This window comes from Oppia nitens, unplaced genomic scaffold (assembly GCF_028296485.1).
Source record: "Oppia nitens isolate AA-2021 unplaced genomic scaffold, nextdenovo-longstitch-racon4-pilon3 scaffold3_pilon_pilon_pilon, whole genome shotgun sequence".
Taxonomy (NCBI): Eukaryota; Metazoa; Arthropoda; class Arachnida; order Sarcoptiformes; family Oppiidae; genus Oppia; species Oppia nitens.
The window spans coordinates 238,542-262,828 of record NW_026533221.1 but is presented as its reverse complement, the minus strand read 5'-3'; the positions used below and the strand labels follow the sequence as shown (position 1 = coordinate 262,828).

The following is a 24,287-nucleotide window of genomic DNA, read 5'->3' as shown; positions in this document are numbered from 1 at the left end:
ATCGACAAACAGTTGTGTATTTGATTTAATATTAATTTTATATATATAAAAAAATCATTATTATTATTATTAAATAATAATGTTATTATCCAATTTGGTAAGTGTATAGTGTGTATAATGTGTATATACATATTAATTAAAAGTTATATAATAATTATATTGATTTTTTAAATTAAATAATAATAATTAATACTTTAATAATAATATTAGTATTGTATGAATAATTTAATGAAAATTTTTGTTGTTTGTTTAAATTGTTAAATAATTTTTTTTGATCAAATATACTGTATATACTGTATATATATATATAGGGATTGTTTGGTAGTGCCACCGTATTATTGGTAACACTATTAAGCGGCCAGTTATCCCAGGGAAATGTAATACCTGCTGCCATAATACGCAAGCATACCATCTCCTATAAGGATGTACCCAATGTCTACGCCAATAAACCGCACGATCCCCAGATGATACTGGTACCGGCTAGCATTGCCAACTTGTATGTACACTTTAGGACCAAGTCCAGCCAAATTCATGTCAAACAGGAGCACCGGCCTAGCCATACGGCTGGCCATACCCAGCACAGTGTCTCCCAGGATGAACCACACTATCTGAAACACGAGATCAAAAAACCGGTTATCCAAACGGTTCGGGAAGTTATTGTTCCCTATCGACAGGTTATCCAACAGATAAAGCCGGTCATCGAGGAAGTTAAGACAGTGGTAGCCGCCACTGGTGAACCCAAAAGCAGTGTCTACATGAGCTATGGTAATAGTATACAACACGATGACAGGCATCAGCAGCAGCAGCACCATCAGCAACAACAACAGGAGTCACCAAATGATAATTATGTGAACAGTGTATACAATTTGAATTCAGTGGCCGCCGATGACCTGAATACCGATCATCATAACAACTATGGATACTATATAACAGCCAACCATTTACAGCAGCCATCATCACCGCAAGCACCGACCTATACATCATACACACCGACCGCAGCAGCCATTGATTACCAAAATAATAATAATAACTATCATTATTATAGTGTCGATGCAAACAATGACAACAATACTAATACTAATCAATACAACAAAATCTATGACTTAAGCACAATATATGGGGCAAAGCCTACAAACTATGACATCCATAGCTACTATATGACCGTAAATCATGCGCCGGCGGCGGACAAACAGCCACCGCAAGTGGTATACGAAACACCCGATCATTCCCGACAACAACAACAACAGCAGCCGCCGACGGCGCCTATAATATACGGCATCGCCGAGCCGTTAGATCATACGTATGGCGGCGGCTATTCTACGGCCAGTGCTGCCGCCGCCGACGCCCAACCAGATAAGCAACAACAACAACACCAGCAATACTATAGGACAACAAGTCAAGGCACTGACTACGGAAGTGCCCTAAATTATGACGACAACAACGACCAAAAAAGTTTGATTAATTCATACAATAGCAACCCTACTATTGGACAACAACACCAACACCAACAACCCTATCAACAGCACAATGCTATACAAGATTTATATTATAAACAAAATTATCAGCAATTAATTGATGATCAATACTATGAGCACCCGAACAAAGTTGTTAAAAGTAATAATAATAATAATAATGATAATTATTATACAGCAAACAACAATGGTATGTATGATAATAGTCCTGTCTATGATAGTGGTGATGCAGCCTACTTGACCCTAGACCTGGTCAACGGTTATACAGGTGATTTGGCTACCAGTGACGGCTATGATGGCTTAGTACGACAATCGCAAGCATCGGCAGCAGCCGTAGGAGCACCGGCAGCTACATTGATACCGATATATAGTAATAGTCAGTATAATAGTGATGATCCAATGATTAGCAAAGCGTCGACACTGGGATCGTTAGCTCAGCTATTTTCAGCTACCATTCCCAGCTATCATAACCAGCATTATCATCATCATTATCCATCATCATCAGCACAACAATCATATTGATGACACATTTTGTTAATATATGTATTATTAATAGTATTAGTAATTAATTTTTGTTTTATTGTTTTTTTTGTATATTATGTATACAGGAAAAAATTGTTTGTTTGTTTGTTAATCTAATATAATTATCAAATTTTTTATTTTATAAAATTATAAAAGATTGTAGTATTTATTTAAAAAATAATAAATTAAAATAATAATAATAATAACTTGAAAAATAATCTTATAATTTAATACAACAACAACAACAAAATATTGAGTTAATTATAATATAATAAAAACATTTAATAATATTTTTCTCTAACAAAACAACTGAGATTATCCATTATATATCTCTATTACTATAATATTATATACAAATATATATATATATATATATATTGTATATACAGTATAACTGTAAGTAAAAGTATTGTTTTATTATTTTTTATTTTTTAGATATGATAAAAAACAAGCAAATTGTTAGATTCAAAATTGATAGGTGATAAAAATATATGATAACGTATATATTTATAAAAAATAATTGCTATTATCTAATAGTATAAATCTAAAGTACAGTATATAATATCAATATAATTGCTATGATATATCAAAAACACACACACACACATAAAAAACATGCAATTCAACAATTATTTTATTAAAGTAAAAGTATATTAATACAATAGATTTAATTTATAAATATACAGTATATAATAATTTAAATATCATAATATATAATAACAACAAAAATCGGTCATTTAAATTATTTTTAATATATTATATGAATTTGAAAATATGTGTTTGTAAAACATGTTTGTTTAGACATATTGTTATGCAAATTAAAGTTTGTTTGTGTGTATGTATGTGTGTGTATGTGTGTGTGTATGTGTATGTGTATGTGTATGTGTGTGTGTGTGTGTGTATGTGTGTGTATGTGTGTGTATGTGTGTATATGTGTGTGTATGTGTGTTTATGTGTGTGTATGTGTGTTTATGTGTGTGTATGTGTGTGTATGTGTGTGTATGTATGTGTATGTATGTATGTGTATGTGTGTGTTTGTGTTTGTTTGTAAAAAAATATAAATTGAAAATTTAAAAAAAATAATTATGACAGCAAAAAATTGACCAATTTGTCACACATTAGTTAACAATTATAATTATATACTGTATTAAGCTTTTATTGTTAAACTTATTAGTATTATTATTATTATATAAATAAAGTTAAATACTTTAGAGAGAGAGAGGGGGTCATTTGACACATAAAAATAATATACAAAAAATTGTATGATTTTTATTATAATAATAATAATAATTACTAAATTATTTACTTAAAAATGCTTATTATTAATAATAAATATAATACATTGTTTAATACATTATACCGTATATTTATACTATTAATATATATATATATATAAATAGTTAAAATATTACAGCAGTTAATACAATAATAGATAAACTAAACTAATTATATATATATATTTAGTAAACAAACAAATTAAAAAAAATTATTTTAAATATAAATATTTATTAAATAAAAATCTATTTTTTTAGTTATTATGACCTCTTTGTTTGTATGTATTGGTGGTTCAGTTTATTATGTGATTATGTGGACAGTCATGAATTGGTTGGGTAGGCTTGAGATCAATGTCTCTCTCTCTCTCTCTCTCTCTCTCTCTCTCTCTCTCTCTCTCTCTCTCTCTCTCTCTCTCAATATGCCTATAAATATAGTTAACTAAATTTTTTTGAATGTCCAGTAAATTTTGGATAGTGATGGTCAACCCTCCCATATGTTTGATTGAAATTAAGATATTGTCAATGGATTTGATGGTTAATATAATGTTCAGGTAATATAAAATGGTATGAATTTAATTATTATTATTATTATTACTATTTGTTAATATTGATAGTTAGGATCAATTTTTTTTTCTTGCATAACAATTAAATATACGGTAGTAAAACCTAACCACACAAACAAACAAACAAACAAAAAAAAGTCAACAAACTTTTCATTGAACTATAATAATAATTAATTCAAATAATAGTTAGTTGAAACAAACAAACAAACAAAACAATTAATTTATAATTTTATTGATAGATATATTTTTTTAAAAATGACTAACACTAATGAAATCAAGTTTGTGTAATAAATTAATATTTTTTTTTTAAATAGTTTATTTACAATACATAAAAAATTTGATATAAATAAATAAATAAATAATTATTATTAAATAAAATATATGTTATAAAATTTTAAGTTATCCTGATATATGTAATATTATATTTAAATTAAATTAATATTATATTTAAATTAAATTAATTATATATTTAATTTAAATTAAATTAATAGTATATTTAATTTAAATTAAATTAATAGTATATTTAATTTAAATTAATAGTATATTTAATATATATTTATTATATAATTATAAATACAGTATTATATTATATTTAGAGTATATATAATAATAATAATTTAATTTCTAATACAATAATTGGTTTAAAAAAATAAATAAATAATTTTTTTTGTTGCCTAAAAATCATAGGATCTGAATGCGTGTCTGTGATGATAGCACAGACAACTGATGACAACAATGGCAACAATGGTAATCAAGCCGAAGATGACAATCAAACAGATGGCCCAAACAGGAAAATGACAACCGTATGAACCGTACGTATAGTCCGGACACAGGGCATCGCTGTCCCTCCTATTCATATCATCCATAAGCCGTTTAACACGATTGAAGATAACACGATCGCATCCGTCCTCTACAGCATCCAGTATACAGTCGTTAATATCCCAAACAATACAACAGTCGGCTCTGTCCCGATTGTCCACCGATTGCCAATCGACTACCGATTGTCTAACACATCGGCGCTTATCATCAACAATCCGGTCCTCGCACTCGGTATCGATGATTATGTAATTGATTTTCAAACGCGACAAATAGGTGTCAATCAAATATTTTTTATCATTATCATCATCCGATCTAATTTGTAGCACTGGTAGCATAAAACCAAACAATAGAAAATATGCTAAAATTTTTAAATTATTATTATTATTAGTATATGTTGTTTGCCACATAACTGGTTAGTGATTAGTAGTGATAGTTAATTAATTTTATTTTTAAAACTAAATTAATAAACTAAAAAAAAAACAAACAAAAATATACATATATTTTTTTTGTTGTTGAATTAATGAAAATAAACAAAAAATGTTTAGCATTTTTATTATTATTATTATTATTATTATTATTAATAATATGACTAACTATGTATGTATGTCATTGTTTTTATGTCTATTTCCACAGTTATAATAATATTAATTACTTAATATATATCAAAAATATTTTATCTCAAATTTCCATAGTATTAGATTTGTTGATAAAACTATTAAAAATAAAATAAAATATATAATTAATTTTGATAGCTTTCAAGTAATAATAATAATAATAATAAATTAATAATACTAATAATAAAAATATAGATTTTTATAAACACCTTAAAATTATAAGTTTTATGTTTTACGCTAATAACAATTAGCATGAATTTAAAAAATATTATATTAAATTAAAATAATTTTATATTAATATTTTTTTGCAATCAAAAAAAATATAATGTCTAATATTAATTGATTTAATAAATATAATATAATTATTTTTTATATATAAACTCAAATTACCTAATTGTATCGTAAATTTAAAAAAAAATTGTTGGAAATTAAATTAGGGTAGAAATATATATATATATAAATATATATTTTGAAGAAAATTATAATTTTAAAAAATAATTTTATTAATTCAATAATAATTTAAAATTATATATATATATATTACATAAACTAAATAACACTGTTAAACATATACAAAAACATATATCAATTAATTAGACTAAACACACAGACACTAAGCACTGGCAGCTGCGGCACCGGCAGCTTTGGCAGCTCCTCTACGAGCACCGGCATAATGTCCGCCGCCATATCCGCCGCTACCACCATATCCTCCATGACCACCATCACTGCCGCCGTCTCCGCCGCCATTACCTCCAAAACCACCGCCAAAACCGCTGCCACCATCACCACCACCACCAGCACCGCCAGCACCACCATCTCTAGCCTGACCACTGGCAACAATAGTCTGGATGTCTTCGACAACCGGCTGTATCTCCTGTACGACTCGTCTGTACGGTGTAATCACTTCGCGTACCTCCTGTATGATCGGTTTGGTTACCCGATGAACGAGTTTATGCGGTTCGTCCTCCGATGACGTATGCTGTGTATCACCCGAACCGCCGATATGTTGCTGAACGACACTCATTTTGCTGGACATCGACCTAAACATTATGGTCAGCGGCACAATACCGGCATCGACCAGCACTGTCTGCGGTACTACCGGTTCTGACTGTATACTAGTAGGCCGTACGTCAACAGTGTGTCGGGTAGTTATGGCTGCAGGTATTATACCGCCGGCGAAACCGCCGCCACCGCCAAATCCCAGTCCACTGCCACTCCCACTACCGCCGTGTCCTCCACCATATCCTCCACCATAACCACCACCACTACCGCCATAACCACCATAGCCTCCCGCTCTACAGTAGGCCACACATGTGAGAACTAGTATGTACTGTGAAATTAAACCAACCAACCAAACAAACAAAAAATAGTTAATATTTTTTTCAATAAAATCACAATAAAACTTTACCTTGATCATTTTACTGAAAATAAATATATTCCAATGTATTGATTATACAATATATACAATATCTATATAAAAATAAAATTGATAATTCAAAACTTGAAGCAAATATTGAAAATAAAAACTTATATTTGATTTTTCAATTTTTTTTTTATATTACATTTAAATATTAGATATTAGTTGGTTTGTTGACTATTGATTATCAAATAAAAACTGCCGATTGAATGATAACAACCATAACTTTTACTTAGGCTTTATATATGATTTTTTAAAGTCAATTATTATAAGCTATTATAAGCTAATTATAATATTAATTAATTTGTTCTGAAAATATATATTAAATGTTTATTAATTTTTTTTTAAAAATATATATAACTTTAATTAGCAAATCTATTAAAAAGTATTTTTATAATATTATTTATTGTTTATTTATTTATTATTTATTTTTAATTTATAAATTAAGACATTATGAGACAGACAGACAGACAGACAGTCTAGTCTGTCAGTCAATTAGACAATTAAAATAATAATAAAAAGTGAAAACTTAATTAACAATTAATTAATAATAAACAAAAATTATAATTGTAATTATTATTGATTTATTTTAGCAATTTATTAGATACAATATTGATTGCCATTTATATATATATAGTATATATATATATCTTATTGTTAACAATATTATATACTACTCATACATGTTATCAAATGATTTTTTTTTAAAAATTAATTAATTAATTTTTAATTTACCGATAAATAAGATATTTATTTTTTTAATTTGTTTATCATTATCATAACTTAGCACTGTCCGATTGTAGCACTGGTAGCATTTAATTTAAACACCAAAAAACCATTTAATAATTTGTTGTTCAAATAAATTTAGAGACTAATTGAATGATTAATTTAAATTTAAATTAAATTAATAAACTAAATTTTTTTAAAATGTGTAAATAAATATTTTTATTTTTTTTTTGTTTATTTATTTTTTATATGAGACTAATTAATGTAAATGTCAATAACAACCATAAACTGTATAAATTAATTAAAAAATATATAAATATATAATATATTATAATTAATTTAGTATTTATTAAATAATATTTTCAAAAATAATATTTGAAAATATTTTAAATTTTATCAAAAAATATCTAATACTGTAATAATAATAATAATAAAATACAATAAACTTTTGGCATCAAAAAAAAGACAAAAATTTTTTATCAAAAAAAATAGTTAATTTATTTAATTTTTTTTTGAACAAATTATAATTTTATTATAATTTTCATTTATTGATGATTCGTTAAAAAAATTGTTAAATTATTAATTATAAATTAAATAACACTGTTAAACATACATACATACACACACACACACACACGCACATACATAAATATCAATTAATTAGCCTAGACACAATTTAGTGGACATATTGGACACTAAGCACTGGCAGCTGCGGCACCGGCAGCAGCAGCACCGGCAGCACCGGCAGCGGCTGATGCAGCGGCAGCTCCGGCAGCTTTGGCAGCCTTTGCGGCTCTTCGACGAGCACCGGCATAGTGTCCGCCACCATATCCGCCGCCTCCATAGCTGCTGCTGCTGTGGCCACCATAACCTCCATAACCTCCGTGACCGCCGTCGCCACCGTCTCCGCCACCATTACCGCCACCGAAACCACCGCCAAAACCGCTTCCTCCACCGATACCACCCAAAGCACCGCCGCCGCCACCACCACCACCTCTAGCCTGACCGCTGGCAACAATAGTCTGGATATCTTCGACAACCGGTTGTATCTCCTGTACGACTCGTCTGTAGGGTGTAATCACTTCGCGTACCTCCTGTATGATCGGTTTGGTTACCCGATGAACGAGTTTATGCGGTTCGTCCTCCGATGACGTATGTTGGGTATCACCCGAACCGCCAATATGTTGCTGAACGACATTCATTTTGCTGGACATCGACCTAAACATTATGGTCAGCGGCACAATACCGGCATCGACCAGCACTGTCTGGGGTACTACCGGCTCGGATTGTACATTAGTAGGCCGTACGTCAACAGTGTGTCGGGTAGTAATGGCTGCAGGAATTATACCGCCGGCGAAACCGCCGCCACCGCCAAATCCCAGTCCACCACCGTTTCCTCCACCATATCCTCCACCATAACCACCACCACTACCGCCATAACCACCACCACTACCGCCATAACCACCTCCTCCTCCACCACCACCATAGCCTCCCGCTCTACAATAGGCTACAAATGTGAGAACTAGTATGTACTGGAAATTAAACCAAAAAAAAATAAATTAAATAAATAAATAGTTTTTAATATATTTTTCATTTTCAATCACAATCACTTTACCTTGATCATTTTATTTCTAATGTATTCCAATGTATTGATTATATATATATACACACACTATATCTATATTAAAAAAAAATGATAATTCAAAAACAAAAAGTTTATTATTTTTCAAAAACTTTAATACTTATAATATTGAAATAAAAAAATTATATTTGAGTTTTATATTACATTTGAATAATAAATATTTTAGATGATTGTTGACTATTGAATCACTGATTGAATGATAACAACCATAACTTTCACTTAGTCTTTATATATGATTTTTTTGTTGATTGTATTTATTAAAGTCCTAATAACTATTATAATTGATTTAAAATTATATTAACGTTTATTAAAAAAAAAAAATTAAATATAATTTTTTTTAATAGTAATAACAAATCTAAATAAAATACTATACTTTCATATAATATTTTTTTTTATTTATCATAAATTAAAACATTATGAGACAATCAGACAGTCAGTTAGACATTTAAAATAATAATAATAAAAAAAGTAATTAAAAATTAATTAATAAACAAATTATGGATTTATTAGACAACGTTGATTGCCATTTATCATTCAAAAATTTTTTTTTAAAGATTTTATTACTATTAATTAAATTAATCATTTTTATTTGTCATATACTATAATATAATATTATATCAAAATGTTATTGCCTTTTGTTTTATGTATTATTTAATAATATATATATATATATATTTAAATAATATAATGATGTCTAGTCTCTCTTAAATATTAGTTTATATTAAATAATATTTAAATCTTTTATTGATTATTATTATTATTATTATCTATAAATGATATACAATATAAATGAATAATTATAATTATTTCCACCACAATTGGCAATTTATTTTTTTTAAATATCTATTATGTATATTATATTATATTATATATATATAAATTGTTTTACTTCCCTAATCAGTAATAGTGTGTCAATTAATTATAGTAATTATTTCTATAAGTCTATATATGCAAAATAATAATAATAATAATAATATTGATAACTAATTATTAAAACAATAACAATTTTATTTATCTATTTATTTAAACACACGTGTGGGACTATAGATTTTTTTTAGTTGATAATTATTTTTTTTTTAAATATTTTAATTATTTTTTTCAAAAAAAAAACAAACAAAACAAAATAAATTGTCAATAAAATATGGTATTGTTTAATTGTTATTATTTTGTTATTGTATTATAATTTTTTTTTGTGTGGATAATAAATCTATCTAATATTTAGCAACAACAAAAAAACAGTTTAATAATTTATATATTTTATATACTATTTAAAAAAAAGTATATAATTTTTTAATAAAAATTTATAAATGTAAATTATATACTATAATATTTTTTTGTTGAATGAAAATAACAATAGTTTTTAAAGATTACATAAATATATAATATATTTTTAAAACAAAACAAAATTAATTGTAAACTATACTATAATTTTAGTTTAATTTATTTGAACCATACCTTTATTGTAATTTTTATTATTACTAAACTTTTTCATATATATATAAATCATTTAATTATATGCTATACTACAGTCATATATAACATATAAGTCAATAATTTATATGATAATGAATTTTTAGGTTAAATAGTAAAAGTTTATAAGTATTTGTTTATGAATCAAAAAATTGATTTTTATAAATATAAATGAAAATAAATATGTATTTATAAAAAATCTACTTTTATTGATAATTTGTTTTTTACTAATTTAAATATTATTATTATTTTGTTAAACATTTTGTATATACAGTACATAACTGTTTAAAATAAAAATAATGTATTATTAATACTATTTATATGAAAAATAATCTAGCAAATAAATAAAACTAATTAACATAAATGTCACAATAAATTATTGTTTTTTGTATATATATATATATATGTATAAAATATTTATGTCAATATTAATTATTTTACATTAAAATTGATTGTATTTTTGTTGTTGTTGTTGTAATTGAATATTTTTTTATATATTATTTTGTTACTACACATCAATCATTTAGATTTTAATTTAACACAAAATAAAACTTATTATAAATAATAAAAAAATATTAATAACAAAAAATAATTTTTTTAAATATAGTAATATTTGCATTAATTTTGTATTAATATTATTTGATATGTTTATTATAATACTTTTAATTAATAAATTTTTAAATAAACTGTTAATTAAAATCTAATATAATTATATAACTTAAAAAAATGTAGTTAAAAAATGTATATTTCCAGGTGTTTAAAATTTATCAATAATATATATATATATACTGTTAATATAATAAATATTGCTAAAAAAAATTGTGGACATAATTATTTATTTTATAAAGATAAACAATTAACCTCAATCAATGATTAATAGATAACTATATATTATTTTTTTCAAGTTATATATATATTGATATTACTTCCTTACATAAATTGATAGTAATAATAATAATAATAATATTATTATTATTAGTATTATTATATGATATATTTGTTGACTTTATTTTAAATACACTTTTAAATAAAAACATTTAGTTTTTTTTGTTTATTGATAAAAATAAATTAGTTTTTTATGTTGTTGAATGTGTGGACAATTTTAATATAAATATAAATATATATTTTTTAAAATATAAAAAACATATATAAATTAATTGTATTTTACAATTTGTTGATGTATTAAATTTTTAGTTTTTTAAAATTTTTATTTTTTTATTTATTATGTTAGGATAAACATCGCCAAATAAAAAGTAATTAGTTTTTTTCACCCAAAAAAGTATTTATATGTTTTATTTTGTTTTAATTTATTACAATTAATGTACATATTGATTATACTATAATTATTATTATTTATATAATTGAATTAATTTTTAAATACAAAAAAAAAATAAATTAATATTTTCAGATTTAGTATCAATATTTTTAAAATTTATTATTGTTTATAAATTATGAATATAATCATAATCATCATATATATATATGATAAACCACATAAAAATTTATACATATATATATAMATGTATATATTTTAATACAATATATATCTTAAGGGTATATCAACATGTATTGTATTATTGTATAATATACTTGTAATATACAGTATTGCATAGTATAACCCTAATGACTATAAAGTTATGTATATTTATATAGAAATATATTATATATTAACTATATTTATATATATATATTATAATATAATATTATATTTAGATACAAACTCTATATCTATATCTATTAATACAAAAAATAAATAATAATTTTTTGATAATAGGTATACAACAGAAACAAAAATTATAATTAAATTATAATTTATTCAATTTTTTATATTATTATTATTATTATTATTATTATTATTATTATTAAAACTTTTGTTCTCACAAATGAAAGTATAAAATATTTTTATTTTTGTTGAATTACTACTATATTTATATTATTTATTTATATATATATATATATTCGGTATAGTATTTAAAACAACAAAATATATACTTATTTTTCTTGATTTTTTTAAAAATAAAATTCATTAATCTTTTCTTAAAATATATTAATAAAATCTTTTATATAACTTATAGCCGGAAGAGTATGTTATTATATAATATAATATATAAAACAAACTTTTTGTTAATTTTTTATTAATGCAATTCACGCACAAAATAGCTCATCATTTATTCACTGATTTTTTTATTGTTATTTTTATTTACTATTAATGTCTATTATTTTTTTTTTCTYTCTCTCTCTCTTTCAACAAATTATATATAATATAAATATATATTGTTTTTATATTCAGATTAAAATTAGCATTTTTATTATTATAATACATTATTATTATTATTATTATAAAAATATCAAAACTTGTTATATATATATATATATATATATAAAGGATTTATAAATACTTAAAAAAATATTATATATATATATAAAAAAGATACTTTAGAGCTAAAAATTTCAGTAAAAGTTTTTCCTACAAAAATTGAAAGTTATGTTATTTGGTGTTTAATTTTTTTAATCTAAAAAATTTATTATCATATAATAAAATTTTTTAACGGCAATAATAATAATTAGCAAATAAACTCAATAATAATACTGTAATAATACTATGACTAAGGCATGTATATATTGTACTTATAATTTAAATAATTACATACATAGATATATATATATAAATTTTATTTATTTAAATATTGATAATAATTTAATAATAATAATAAATTAGTGATAATTTATTGATATAATACTGGAAATAATTATAAAAATTAATTCAAATATTTTTAAAATCTTTTTTGTTTTAATTAAAAAAAAACTTTTATATAAACTATTACTAATTATTTTGAAATATATATATAAAAAATACTTTTAATATTAATAATAATAATAATTATTATTATATTATAGTTAACAATACATCGATTAGCGGTAATATCAATATATTTGTTGTCGATTACGACAACTATTTGCAACTGTCAGTCCTATCCAACTAAGGGAGGTTCGGGCTCTGGAGCTTCGGGAGGTTATTCATCGGGAGGTGGCGGCTATGGAAGCAATGGTGGCGGCGGCGTCGGCATTTCGAGTCCAGCATCGGGAACCGTTCACAAGTTTACCGGCGGCTATATGGGTGGCGTCATACCGGCGGCCATCCAAACAAGTCATCGAGTAGAGGTACGGCCCGTAGATGTGGCGTCCGAACCCATACAGCCGGCAACCATACTGGTCGATGCCGCTGCCATACCCCTGAACATACTGTTCCGGTCGGCTTCGAGTTCGCTGAATGTTATGCAACAGCATACGGCCGGTCAGGTTGCCGAAGACCAATACTCCAAATCGGAGGACGAACCGCATCGGCTCGTCCACGAAGTGTCCAAACCGATCATACAGGAAGTACGCGAAGTGATTACACCGTACAGGAATGTCATACAAGAGATACAGCCCGTCCAGGAAGAGATCCAGACAATTGTTGCCAGAGGTCAGCCCTTGTCCTCCTCCTCCACCACCACCACAACCAACACACAGACCAAGAGTACAGCCGTCGGTGACTCCGGTTATGTCCATCAGACACAACAACAGTCATCATTGTTTGGCGGCGGAACCACTTTTAGTGGATCTTATGGTACCAGTAGTAGTGGTGACCATTCGTTTAGAGGTGGATCTGGTGGTGGTTTGGGTGGCTATAGTGGACAGTCATATACAAGTGGTTCGACTACTGGTGCTTCAAATACTGGCTATAATAATAATAATAATAATAATGCATTTAAAACAGGATCTCAATCTTCAAACAGTTTTACCTCAAATTTTAAGCCATTATCAAACATCAATAATAATAATAATTACAATAACCAGGGTCTATCTGGAAGTATTACCGGTTCCAGTTATATGCATAATAGCCATAATAATAATAATAATAATAATAATAATAATGGTTTTACTAAAAGTATCCAGGCTAAAGAGCCGTCTAGTCATAATAGTTTTACCAATAAAATGGGTATACAATCCAATTGGTTGCCCAATAGCCTGACTTCCCAACAACAACAACAATCATCATACAAATCGGGTGATTCGGGTTCGCCATACTTTACTAACAGTCCTATCAGTCCTATTCGCACAACAACAACACCGACAATACCTACCATTCCCTTATCAAAACAGACACCACCACAACCATCAAAATCATCCCATAATAATCAACATACAAATAATTGGTTAACAAATTATGACTCGTTTTCCAGTACAAGAACCGGCACCACCACTACCGCCAGCACTGGTAGTAATCATCAAATCAAACCAATTGGCAATCGGTTTCCATTGGCACCTGGAGTTCAGCTAAATAAGGAAACAGTAGTACCAAAAAAATTTACTAATGAAAACAGTGTCACCTCCTCCTCAATGGCCACCGTTTCCGATGACAATGATTTTGATGATGAAGACGATGACTGTTTCGCTAATGATGATTGTGTCACCACTACTACTACTAGTACTACCACAACAACAACAACTGATCCATCAATTAGTGACACAACAGAGACCACCGATAGATTGCATGCGATACAGAAAAATCGGCAAAAGTTTAAGTTCGGCGCCAACTATGGATCAAATTATCGGAGATCTTCGTCATCATCGGGAGTAAAGGGAGGACAACAACAACAACAACGAAAACGACAAAAAGATGTTAATAATAATAATAATAACAGTCATTAAAACAAATATATATATATATATATATATTAAAAAAGTTTCATTAAATCATTTCATTAATTCACTAATTTTTTTTTGTTAATTAATTAATTTTATAATATTTTTAATATACAGTATTATTAGTATATGTCAAATATATTTGATTTAATTGTATCTATAAATATACTGTAATTGTATTTAAAAAAAATAATTTAATATAATTGTTATTATTATATTGTTATTTAATGCGATATATATTTTTGATTATTATTATTAATTTGCAATTTCAGTAAATCATTACATAATTATATTAAAAAAATAAATAAAACTATAATTTATGTTTATTAGCAATTAAACAACAATGATATTTTGATAAATATATTATATATATAAAAAAATATTGAACTCCCATTAAATATAATATAATAAAATATATATTTTATTTTTTACAATTATAATAAATAATGATTGTAACTTAATAAATATGCTAATTATTTAATTAAAAACATAATATTCTCAACATATAATAGAATTATAATTTAATTAATTTTTTTTAATTATTATTATATATTTGAGATCTTTATTATAATATACAAGTATATTATATATTGTATTATAAAAAAATAAGTTTAATGTGTAATTTTAACCTACAATACATAACAAAATAATAGTACAATAGTTGTAATAAATATATATAAATTAATAATTTTTGTTAAAACATATATAAAACATTATAATAATAATAATAATAGATGTAATAGTGTGTTAATTATTATTATTATTATTATTATCGGTTCATATTATTTAATAGGACATCGCACAGGTATTCCCCAAAATGCAGCCCAAAATATACCAAACAATGCTGCTATAGTCAGACACCCAACGATGGCCAGTCCAGCAACTAGTGTACCAAACAATTGGTTGGGCCGATGATGAAGGGCTGGTTGGGCGCCATTCTCCAGTACCTCAACCCGACTGATAAGCTGGTCGACTCTTTCCGTTAATTGTTGGATAGCGTCGACCGGCTGTCCATTGTCTTCGGGGTTCACAATGTCTGACATTATTATTTTTTTTTATAATGAAAAAAGGCAACAAAAAATATATGTATTAATAATAATAAAATAATAATAATAATAATAAATTTTATATTATAATATAACTTAATATTTATATATATATATATAGTTTAAAATTTTTTTATTTATGAATATTTTTATTCAAACAAAAATATTCATGAATAAAATTTTTTAAAACTATATATATATATATTAAGTTATATTATAATATAAAATTTATTATTATTATTTATCTAATAGTTTTATTTTATTTTTTTAAATTTTAAACTTTACTTTCAAAATAGATTTTAATAATAATTATTATATAAACTATAATATACAGTATAATAATAATATTAAATACAAAACAATATTATTATAATTGACATAAAATTAGTTTTAATTTAAATATAAATACCATTATTATTATTATTATTATTATCCAATATTAGTATCATATTAGTAATGAGTAGCGGCGGTACCATCAACTGTGGGACAGTAAGCTGTTTATTGTCCAGTGGACATGTATTTAGTCGGGGACCAGTTTGTAGCCATTGTTTAAGACATCGGCCACAGTATAGCTGCCGACAACATGGAGTTACCACCGGATTGGCTAATATTGTCAGACATATACCGCATAGCAGGTCATCGGCCAACTGTTTGGCCGCCAGAGTCAACCTATCATCGGTACGATTACTATCTGTTTGATGATTGTTGTCGTCGACACTGTCATCATTAGTACCAGTAATAATAGCCATATCCTCTATAAACTAGATATTTTCAAATATATACCCAAAAAATATTAGTTTAATTTATATATATATATACAGTATATATTATATAATTTATAATTACTTTAGTAATATAATAATAATATTTAATTTACAGTAATTACACTCAAATTATTTATATTTTTAATGTATATAATAGTGTATTAATATAATAATTTTTTAAAAAAAAACTTGTTAACAGTTATTTTAAATTGTTAACAACAATTATTATTAATTTTCACATTAAAATACACTTTTAAATGATTTTATAATTTTATTGTAACCCTATTTATATATACCTATTTTGTTTGCAATGTAAATATATCGGTATATTACTATAATATAATATAAATAATTTAAGCTAAAAACTTTTAAATAAATGTATATTTATAAACTATAATCTTCTATTATTATTATTATTATTATTATTATTATTATTATTAATCTATATCACATGTATGTTTGTTTGTCCTTGATAATATTAAACTATACATTGATAAGGCGTTGTTCACATATTACGTTCGCACTTGAGGGGAGGGGGGTTAGCCAAAGCGAACTTTTGCGAACGAGGGGGGGAGGGGTAGGGACTTTAAGAACGTTCTCATTTAGATAATATCTTATTTCTTGTGATGGGGGGGGGGGCTAGCGGTTAGGGATAAGCGAACGTAATTTTTTTAAATGACTACATGCGAACAATTGCGAACATAGGGGAGGGAGGGGGTCTAGATTTCTTTAAAAATGCGAACGTAATATGTGAACCACGCCTAATTATATTTTTAGATAAATATCAAAATATTAAATTAATATTTCATAGTTAATACTATATTTGTTTAAATATTATATTTTCAATATATTTAAATAAATTATTTTACTGTATTTAGAAAGTTATTTAAAAAAAACTAATGTCAATAAATTAAATATAGATATGTTTTAAATTATCTATTAAATATTTCTTATTATTTTAATTAATTTTATCTAAAAAAAATATTATAAGTAAAATTAATAATAATTAAACAAATAATTTTTTAAATATTTTATTATTGAAAATTTTGTAATCAATGTTATCATTCAATTTGATTTAATATATATAATATTTATAAAAATTTATATAACAATACAATAATAATAATAATAACAGTCATTAAAATAAATATATATATATATATATATATATATATAAAAAAATAATCATTCAATCATTTCATTAATTCACTAATTTTTTTGTTAATAATATTTTTAATATAAAGTATTATAGTATATGTCAAATATATTTGATTTATTTATATCTATAAATATACTGCAATTGTATAAAAAATAATTTAATATAATTGTTATTATTATTGTTATTCAATGCGATATATATTTTTGATTATTATTGTTATTAATTTGCAATTTCAGTAAATCATTACATAATTATATTAAAAAAATAAAATAAATAAATAAAACTATAATTTATGTTTATTAGCAATTAAACAACAATGATATTTTGATAAATATATTATATATATATAAAAATATTGAACTCCCATTAAATATAATATAATAAAATATATATTTTATTTTTTTACAATTATAATAAATAATGATTGTAACTTAATAAATATGCTAATTATTTAATTAAAAACATAATATTTTCAACATATAATAGAATTATAATTTAATTAATTTTTATTATCATTATATATTTGAGATCTTTATTATATAATATATATTGTATTAAATTATTTTTATTTATATTTTATAAAAAAAATAAGTTTAATGTGTAATATTAACCTACAATACATAACAAAATAATAGTACAATAGTTGTAATAAATATATATAAATTAATAATTTTGGTTAAAACATAAATATATATATAATTATATTAGATGTAACAGTATGTTAATTATTATTATTTTTGGTTAAATAATTATTTTTATAAATTATAAAATTAGTAATTTTTTTTACAAACAAAACAGCTATTTTTTAGTTAATTATTTACATTTATTATAATGTAATATACATGTATATATGCACAGTTATTTTTAATTATATAATTATAATTTTGAATATAATGCTCGTGTAAACCACAATATTTAAGCCTAATATTTAATAATAATAATAATATTAAAGTAATTTAAAATTTTATACAAATTAGTTAAAAACTAAAATTATTCAATTTTTTTTTTTTGGTTAAACAGTTGATCGCCTTGACATCAAACACACAAAAATTTATATATAATACTGTATATAAAATACAATAGTTTTTATTATTATTATTATTATTTTGATGAATCCTTTTTTTTCTCATATAAAATGCCGATTAAGGAGACAAAACTATCATTAATTTAAAAAAAAAATATTTATATTATATATTATATAATATATCATTTATATACTGTATACATAACAATAGTATTTTTACGTAATCTACAAATTTAAATGTTTTTTTTAAATAATAATAATCTGATTACATGTATATCAATGTTATATACATTTAATTATAATAAATGAATATTTTATTTATTAAAAAAAAATGTTTCACAACTGACCCATGAATTTGTCAACAATTGTTTACAATTGTTATTAAAATTATTTATTTTATATTTTATTATTATTATTATTTTTTCAAATAAATATCTATATAATTTAGTTTAAATACTTTAATTAGTTAGTCTACCTTTAAATTATAATATTTTGATAACATATAATTTACTATTTTAATAATAATAATAATAATAATATGTAAAAACATTTTATGCATATTAAATCTATATAACATATAAAATAAAATTGAAAAAAATTGAATTACTAAAAAAAATATTATTATTAAATTTTAAAGTTTTATATATTGATATTTATTTAAAGATTAATTTTTATTACAATAATATAAGTCCAATATATAAATAGTATATTAAAGTGTTTTATAGATTAGGATTTATATATATATTATATAATAGTATTTACAATATTGTCATAATTTTTTAGTCAGTCCTTAATTATAATTATGAAAGCAAAATAAATGTAAAAATTATACACAACAACAACATGTAATATTAATAATAATAATAATAATAATAATAATAATAAATTGTTAACATTAATCAACATAAAAAAAATTTCGTAATAGAAACAAAATATGAATTTTTTATATTTATTTTTATTTATTTTTTTTAATTTTTATTATATACTGTATACATATGGGCTTATTGTTCATTATAATAACAATAAGCAAATAAACTGAGAGAGAGAGAGAGAGTGAGAGAGAGAGAGAGAGAGARAGAGAGAGAGAGAGAGAGAGGACTTATTTAATTGCATTATAAAGCCATAGAAAATAAAACTACTATAAGGTATATATAAAAAATAAAAATTATAATAATAATAATAATTCATTAAATATTTTTTTTATTATTATATAGACATCTCTCACAAGTCGTTGTTGTGTTGTTTATAACCACTCCTAAACCTAAAGGCATGTATACATACATTACAACAACAAAAAAATATTAAAATTATTAAAAAAAATTATTATTATTAATATATTATATAATCATATAGTTTGCACAATCACTTAACTTAACTTTTACTTAAACTAAAATCATCAATGAATTAAAACTATTTTGAAAGATGACACAATAAATAGATTTTATAATAATAATAATAATAATAATGTATATTGTTTTTTATAATATACCAGTTTTTTAATAAAAAAAAATTGTATATACAATACACTAATAATAATAATAATAATAATAATATTTGCATTTTTTAGTGGCAAACAACAACTGTTTTTTTTATTATTGCAAACATGTTTGTATAATATGTGTGTATTTTATATATACTGTATATGTTTGGTATGTCTATGACTGTGTGTATGTCTAATCAATTAAATATATATTTATATATTAGTTATTAGCTATTAATGTGTCAATAATTTTTGTTTATTTTTTTGGCGACAATTATTAGTTTTATTATTATAGATATGATCAAGGTAAGTGTTTAGTATTTTTTATAATAATTATAATTATTATTGTTATTTACAAAGTAATCAATACTTTTTACTTTAATTATTCAATAATTATCGGTTTTTATTGTATTATTATTTGTTTATTATTCATAATAATAATAATAATAATAATAATAATAATAAACATGCTAATATATCATGATTAATATTTTTTTTAAATAAAAAGTTAAATAACTAAACTAGTTTATAGTAAAATAATAATAATAATAATATTGTGAATATTTTATTTATATTGAGGAAAAAAATTACATAGTGTTAACACATTTTAAACCCCAAAAAAAATAATTATTATAATATTTTATTTATTATATACTGTTTATATGTATATAATAACTTATACTATAAAATATATTTATATTTATATTATAAATGCATGATTTTTTTCTCAAAAGTTTATTTTACTAATAAATTAATGTGTTTGTGTTTTACATATGATTAAACGCTAATGACCTAATTTTTTCAATATATATATATATATATATATTATATAATTATTATTATTATTATTATTAAGCATTTTTTTGGGGTGTCTGTCTGTGTGTGTTTTCGGGGTTTACATGTAATAATAATAATTAACTAAAATAAAAAATTTATCGCCAATATTTGAAATAAACTTTTATTTTATATATATGTATATAAATATTTTATTATACAATAATTTATTTAATTGTTGTATAAAGAGATATATATCATATATACATATATATATTGTGTATGATATATATCATATATCATATATATATATATAAATTGTATTATATATTGTGTATGTGTTTATCATATTAATATCTTATACACGAGTTTGTACAGTAAAACAAAAAAAAATAATAAATAAAATTAACAAAAAATAAGTGAAAGTTTAAGATTTCATGAACTTTTTGTTGTTGTTTGAACTGAAAAACTGAAAAACTAAAATAAATTTCATTTTATATTATTAATATGTAAATTGAATTATACTTATAAATTATATAAATTGTTATATAATATTTAAAATATTTTTTTTAAATATACAGTATATATGTTGAAATATTAATTAGTTAAAAAAAATTACTTATTTGTTTACTATCTAAATAATTTATTAACATTATGAGATATTATTAATATATTAATATAACATATATACAGTGCAAAAAATTTTCATACAATAAAATACAAAATTTAAATTAATTATATTATTATACTTTATTAATACTAATACAAAGTTTATAATATGATGATGACCTTAACATTAATAAGTTTTTTTTAAATATTAAAAATTAATCTAAAATTTTTAAATTTTATGCCAAACTAAATATATTAATTAAAAAAAATTAATACTAAATATATGTTAAATAATATTTTTTAATTTAATTTATCAAGGTACAATCAATTGTCGCAATCATTATCATCATATTGAACTATAATGGTGTATATTATGGTATAAGCTGTCAATATATTAATAGTAATATAGATAATATTGTTGGACAACCATCAATTGGACATCACCGCTATACTGATCCTAATACTGGTGTAACCAATAATAATAATAATAATAATAATAATGCTATCATCCATAGAGACGACAAACCATTATCATCACCAATAAAACCTATTGTAGTACCAGTTGGTACATCCAGACACCATCCTATTGAGTATAGAAACTATGATAATAACGATGACAATGATAATAATAACTCATTTGATGGCCACCACCACCACCAACAACAACACCAACAATCATCTATTATTCAATTGGATACCAATAGTCGCCACAATTTACCATTGAAACTGATATTTGGTTCGCATATGAGTGCCGTAGAAGTTATCGACAAACAAGACCAACGATACGATAGACTAGTAGATCAAAGGTATGCTCATCGACAGGAAGAGCCAGAGATCAGCTATCATAAAGTCGAGAGGCCTGTCCTCGAACAGGATCTCTACCAATCAATGGATAGTAGTAGTAGTAGTAGTGGTGGTGGTGGTGGTGATACCGGTGCCGGTAGTGGTGATAATTATCATCATCAGCAGCAACAACAACAACAACAGCAGCAGCACCGGGAGGACTGGTATCCGGATTATACAAATAGTGGTAACTATGCTAACAATGCCAATAATAATAATAATAATAATTTACAATACGATGATGATTATCTACTTTATAGAGATTAGAAATTATAATTTTTAATAATAAATTTTAGATACACATAAAAATATTATATTAAATTAATAAATAAATATATACAGTATATATTTGTTTGGCACAAAATTAGTAAATAATTTGAGATAATATTTTTAAAAATTAACATTAATTAAAAATTTTTTTTGAGTAATAAATTAATTAATTAAATAATTAGTAGTAATTTTGTTAAACATTTTTTTGGGTGTTATTAAAGTTAACTATTACTAAATATAACTTATTATAGTTTGATAACTAATATACTAATAATTTTTTCTATGTATTATCTATGCTATAGATTAGATCAAATAATTTGTTTTTAATAATGTTTAAAACACATATAATAACAATAGTAACGTAAATAACAATATTATTAAATATATATTATTTAAATAAATTAGATGTAAATATTAATAATATTAACGCAAATTAATAATGCAAAAAAAATGTATTATTAATTTACACAAAATTTTAAGATCAACCCTTATTTGTTGTATATTTTTTTATAGTAACTCTTTATTTTTGTTGAAAAAATAATAATTTAAGTCATAAACTAATCAAAAATAATACTATAAATAAATTAATACAATAAAATAATTGTTTTTTTTAAAAATAAATAAATAATTGTCAATTTCAATTAATAATTACAATATATATTTGTTTGTAAATGTTATAATATATACTGTATTGTTTGTGTAAAAAAATAAAATAATTTTTTAATACTTTTAAAAAAATCAAGTTTTTTTGTTGTTGTAAATATTATGTTAATTTTAATCGATTGTTAATATCAATACAATATTTATATATAATATATAATTTTTTTTAATTTATTAATAAATGCATAACTTTTACTGTATAAAATAAAATTAATATAAAAAATTTTAAACTGTATTTAATATAGCTTATATTATAAAATATAAACATGTTATTAACTTAATTTTTTTATTAAACCATATTAATTATCTAAAAATATCTATTAAAAAAAATTGTTAAAATTTTTTATTAAACTATCTTATTAAACAATTGTCCTAGATGATATTGAAAAATAATATTATTTTATTAAAAAATAAATAAATTTCAATTTGTTGTTTTTAAAAATGTTTTCA

General features: G+C 23.2%; 4 protein-coding genes across 4 annotated transcripts; 2 read left to right on the top strand and 2 right to left on the bottom strand.

Moving 5' to 3' along the window:
• The first annotated feature begins 464 nt into the window (after positions 1-464).
• LOC128958926 (myb-like protein AA) lies at positions 465-1,994 on the top strand. Its single transcript, XM_054304889.1, has one exon. The coding sequence runs from the start codon at positions 465-467 to the stop codon at positions 1,992-1,994; it is 1,530 nt and encodes a 509-aa protein (XP_054160864.1).
• Positions 1,995-5,877: 3,883 nt separating this feature from the next.
• LOC128958924 (keratin, type II cytoskeletal 1-like) lies at positions 5,878-6,681 on the bottom strand. Its single transcript, XM_054304887.1, has 2 exons — positions 6,673-6,681; positions 5,878-6,594 (listed from the first exon to the last, which is right to left on the bottom strand). Exons 1-2 carry the CDS (start codon positions 6,679-6,681, stop codon positions 5,878-5,880), a joined length of 726 nt encoding a protein of 241 aa, XP_054160862.1.
• Positions 6,682-8,102: 1,421 nt separating this feature from the next.
• LOC128958922 (uncharacterized) lies at positions 8,103-9,031 on the bottom strand. Its single transcript, XM_054304884.1, has 2 exons — positions 9,023-9,031; positions 8,103-8,939 (listed from the first exon to the last, which is right to left on the bottom strand). Exons 1-2 carry the CDS (start codon positions 9,029-9,031, stop codon positions 8,103-8,105), a joined length of 846 nt encoding a protein of 281 aa, XP_054160859.1.
• A 4,090-nt stretch (positions 9,032-13,121) lies between these two features.
• Positions 13,122-23,174, top strand: LOC128958919 (CAR1 transcription factor-like). Its single transcript, XM_054304882.1, has 4 exons — positions 13,122-13,130; positions 13,418-15,184; positions 22,383-22,654; positions 22,769-23,174. Exons 1-4 carry the CDS (start codon positions 13,122-13,124, stop codon positions 23,172-23,174), a joined length of 2,454 nt encoding a protein of 817 aa, XP_054160857.1.
• Positions 23,175-24,287: the final 1,113 nt, after the last annotated feature.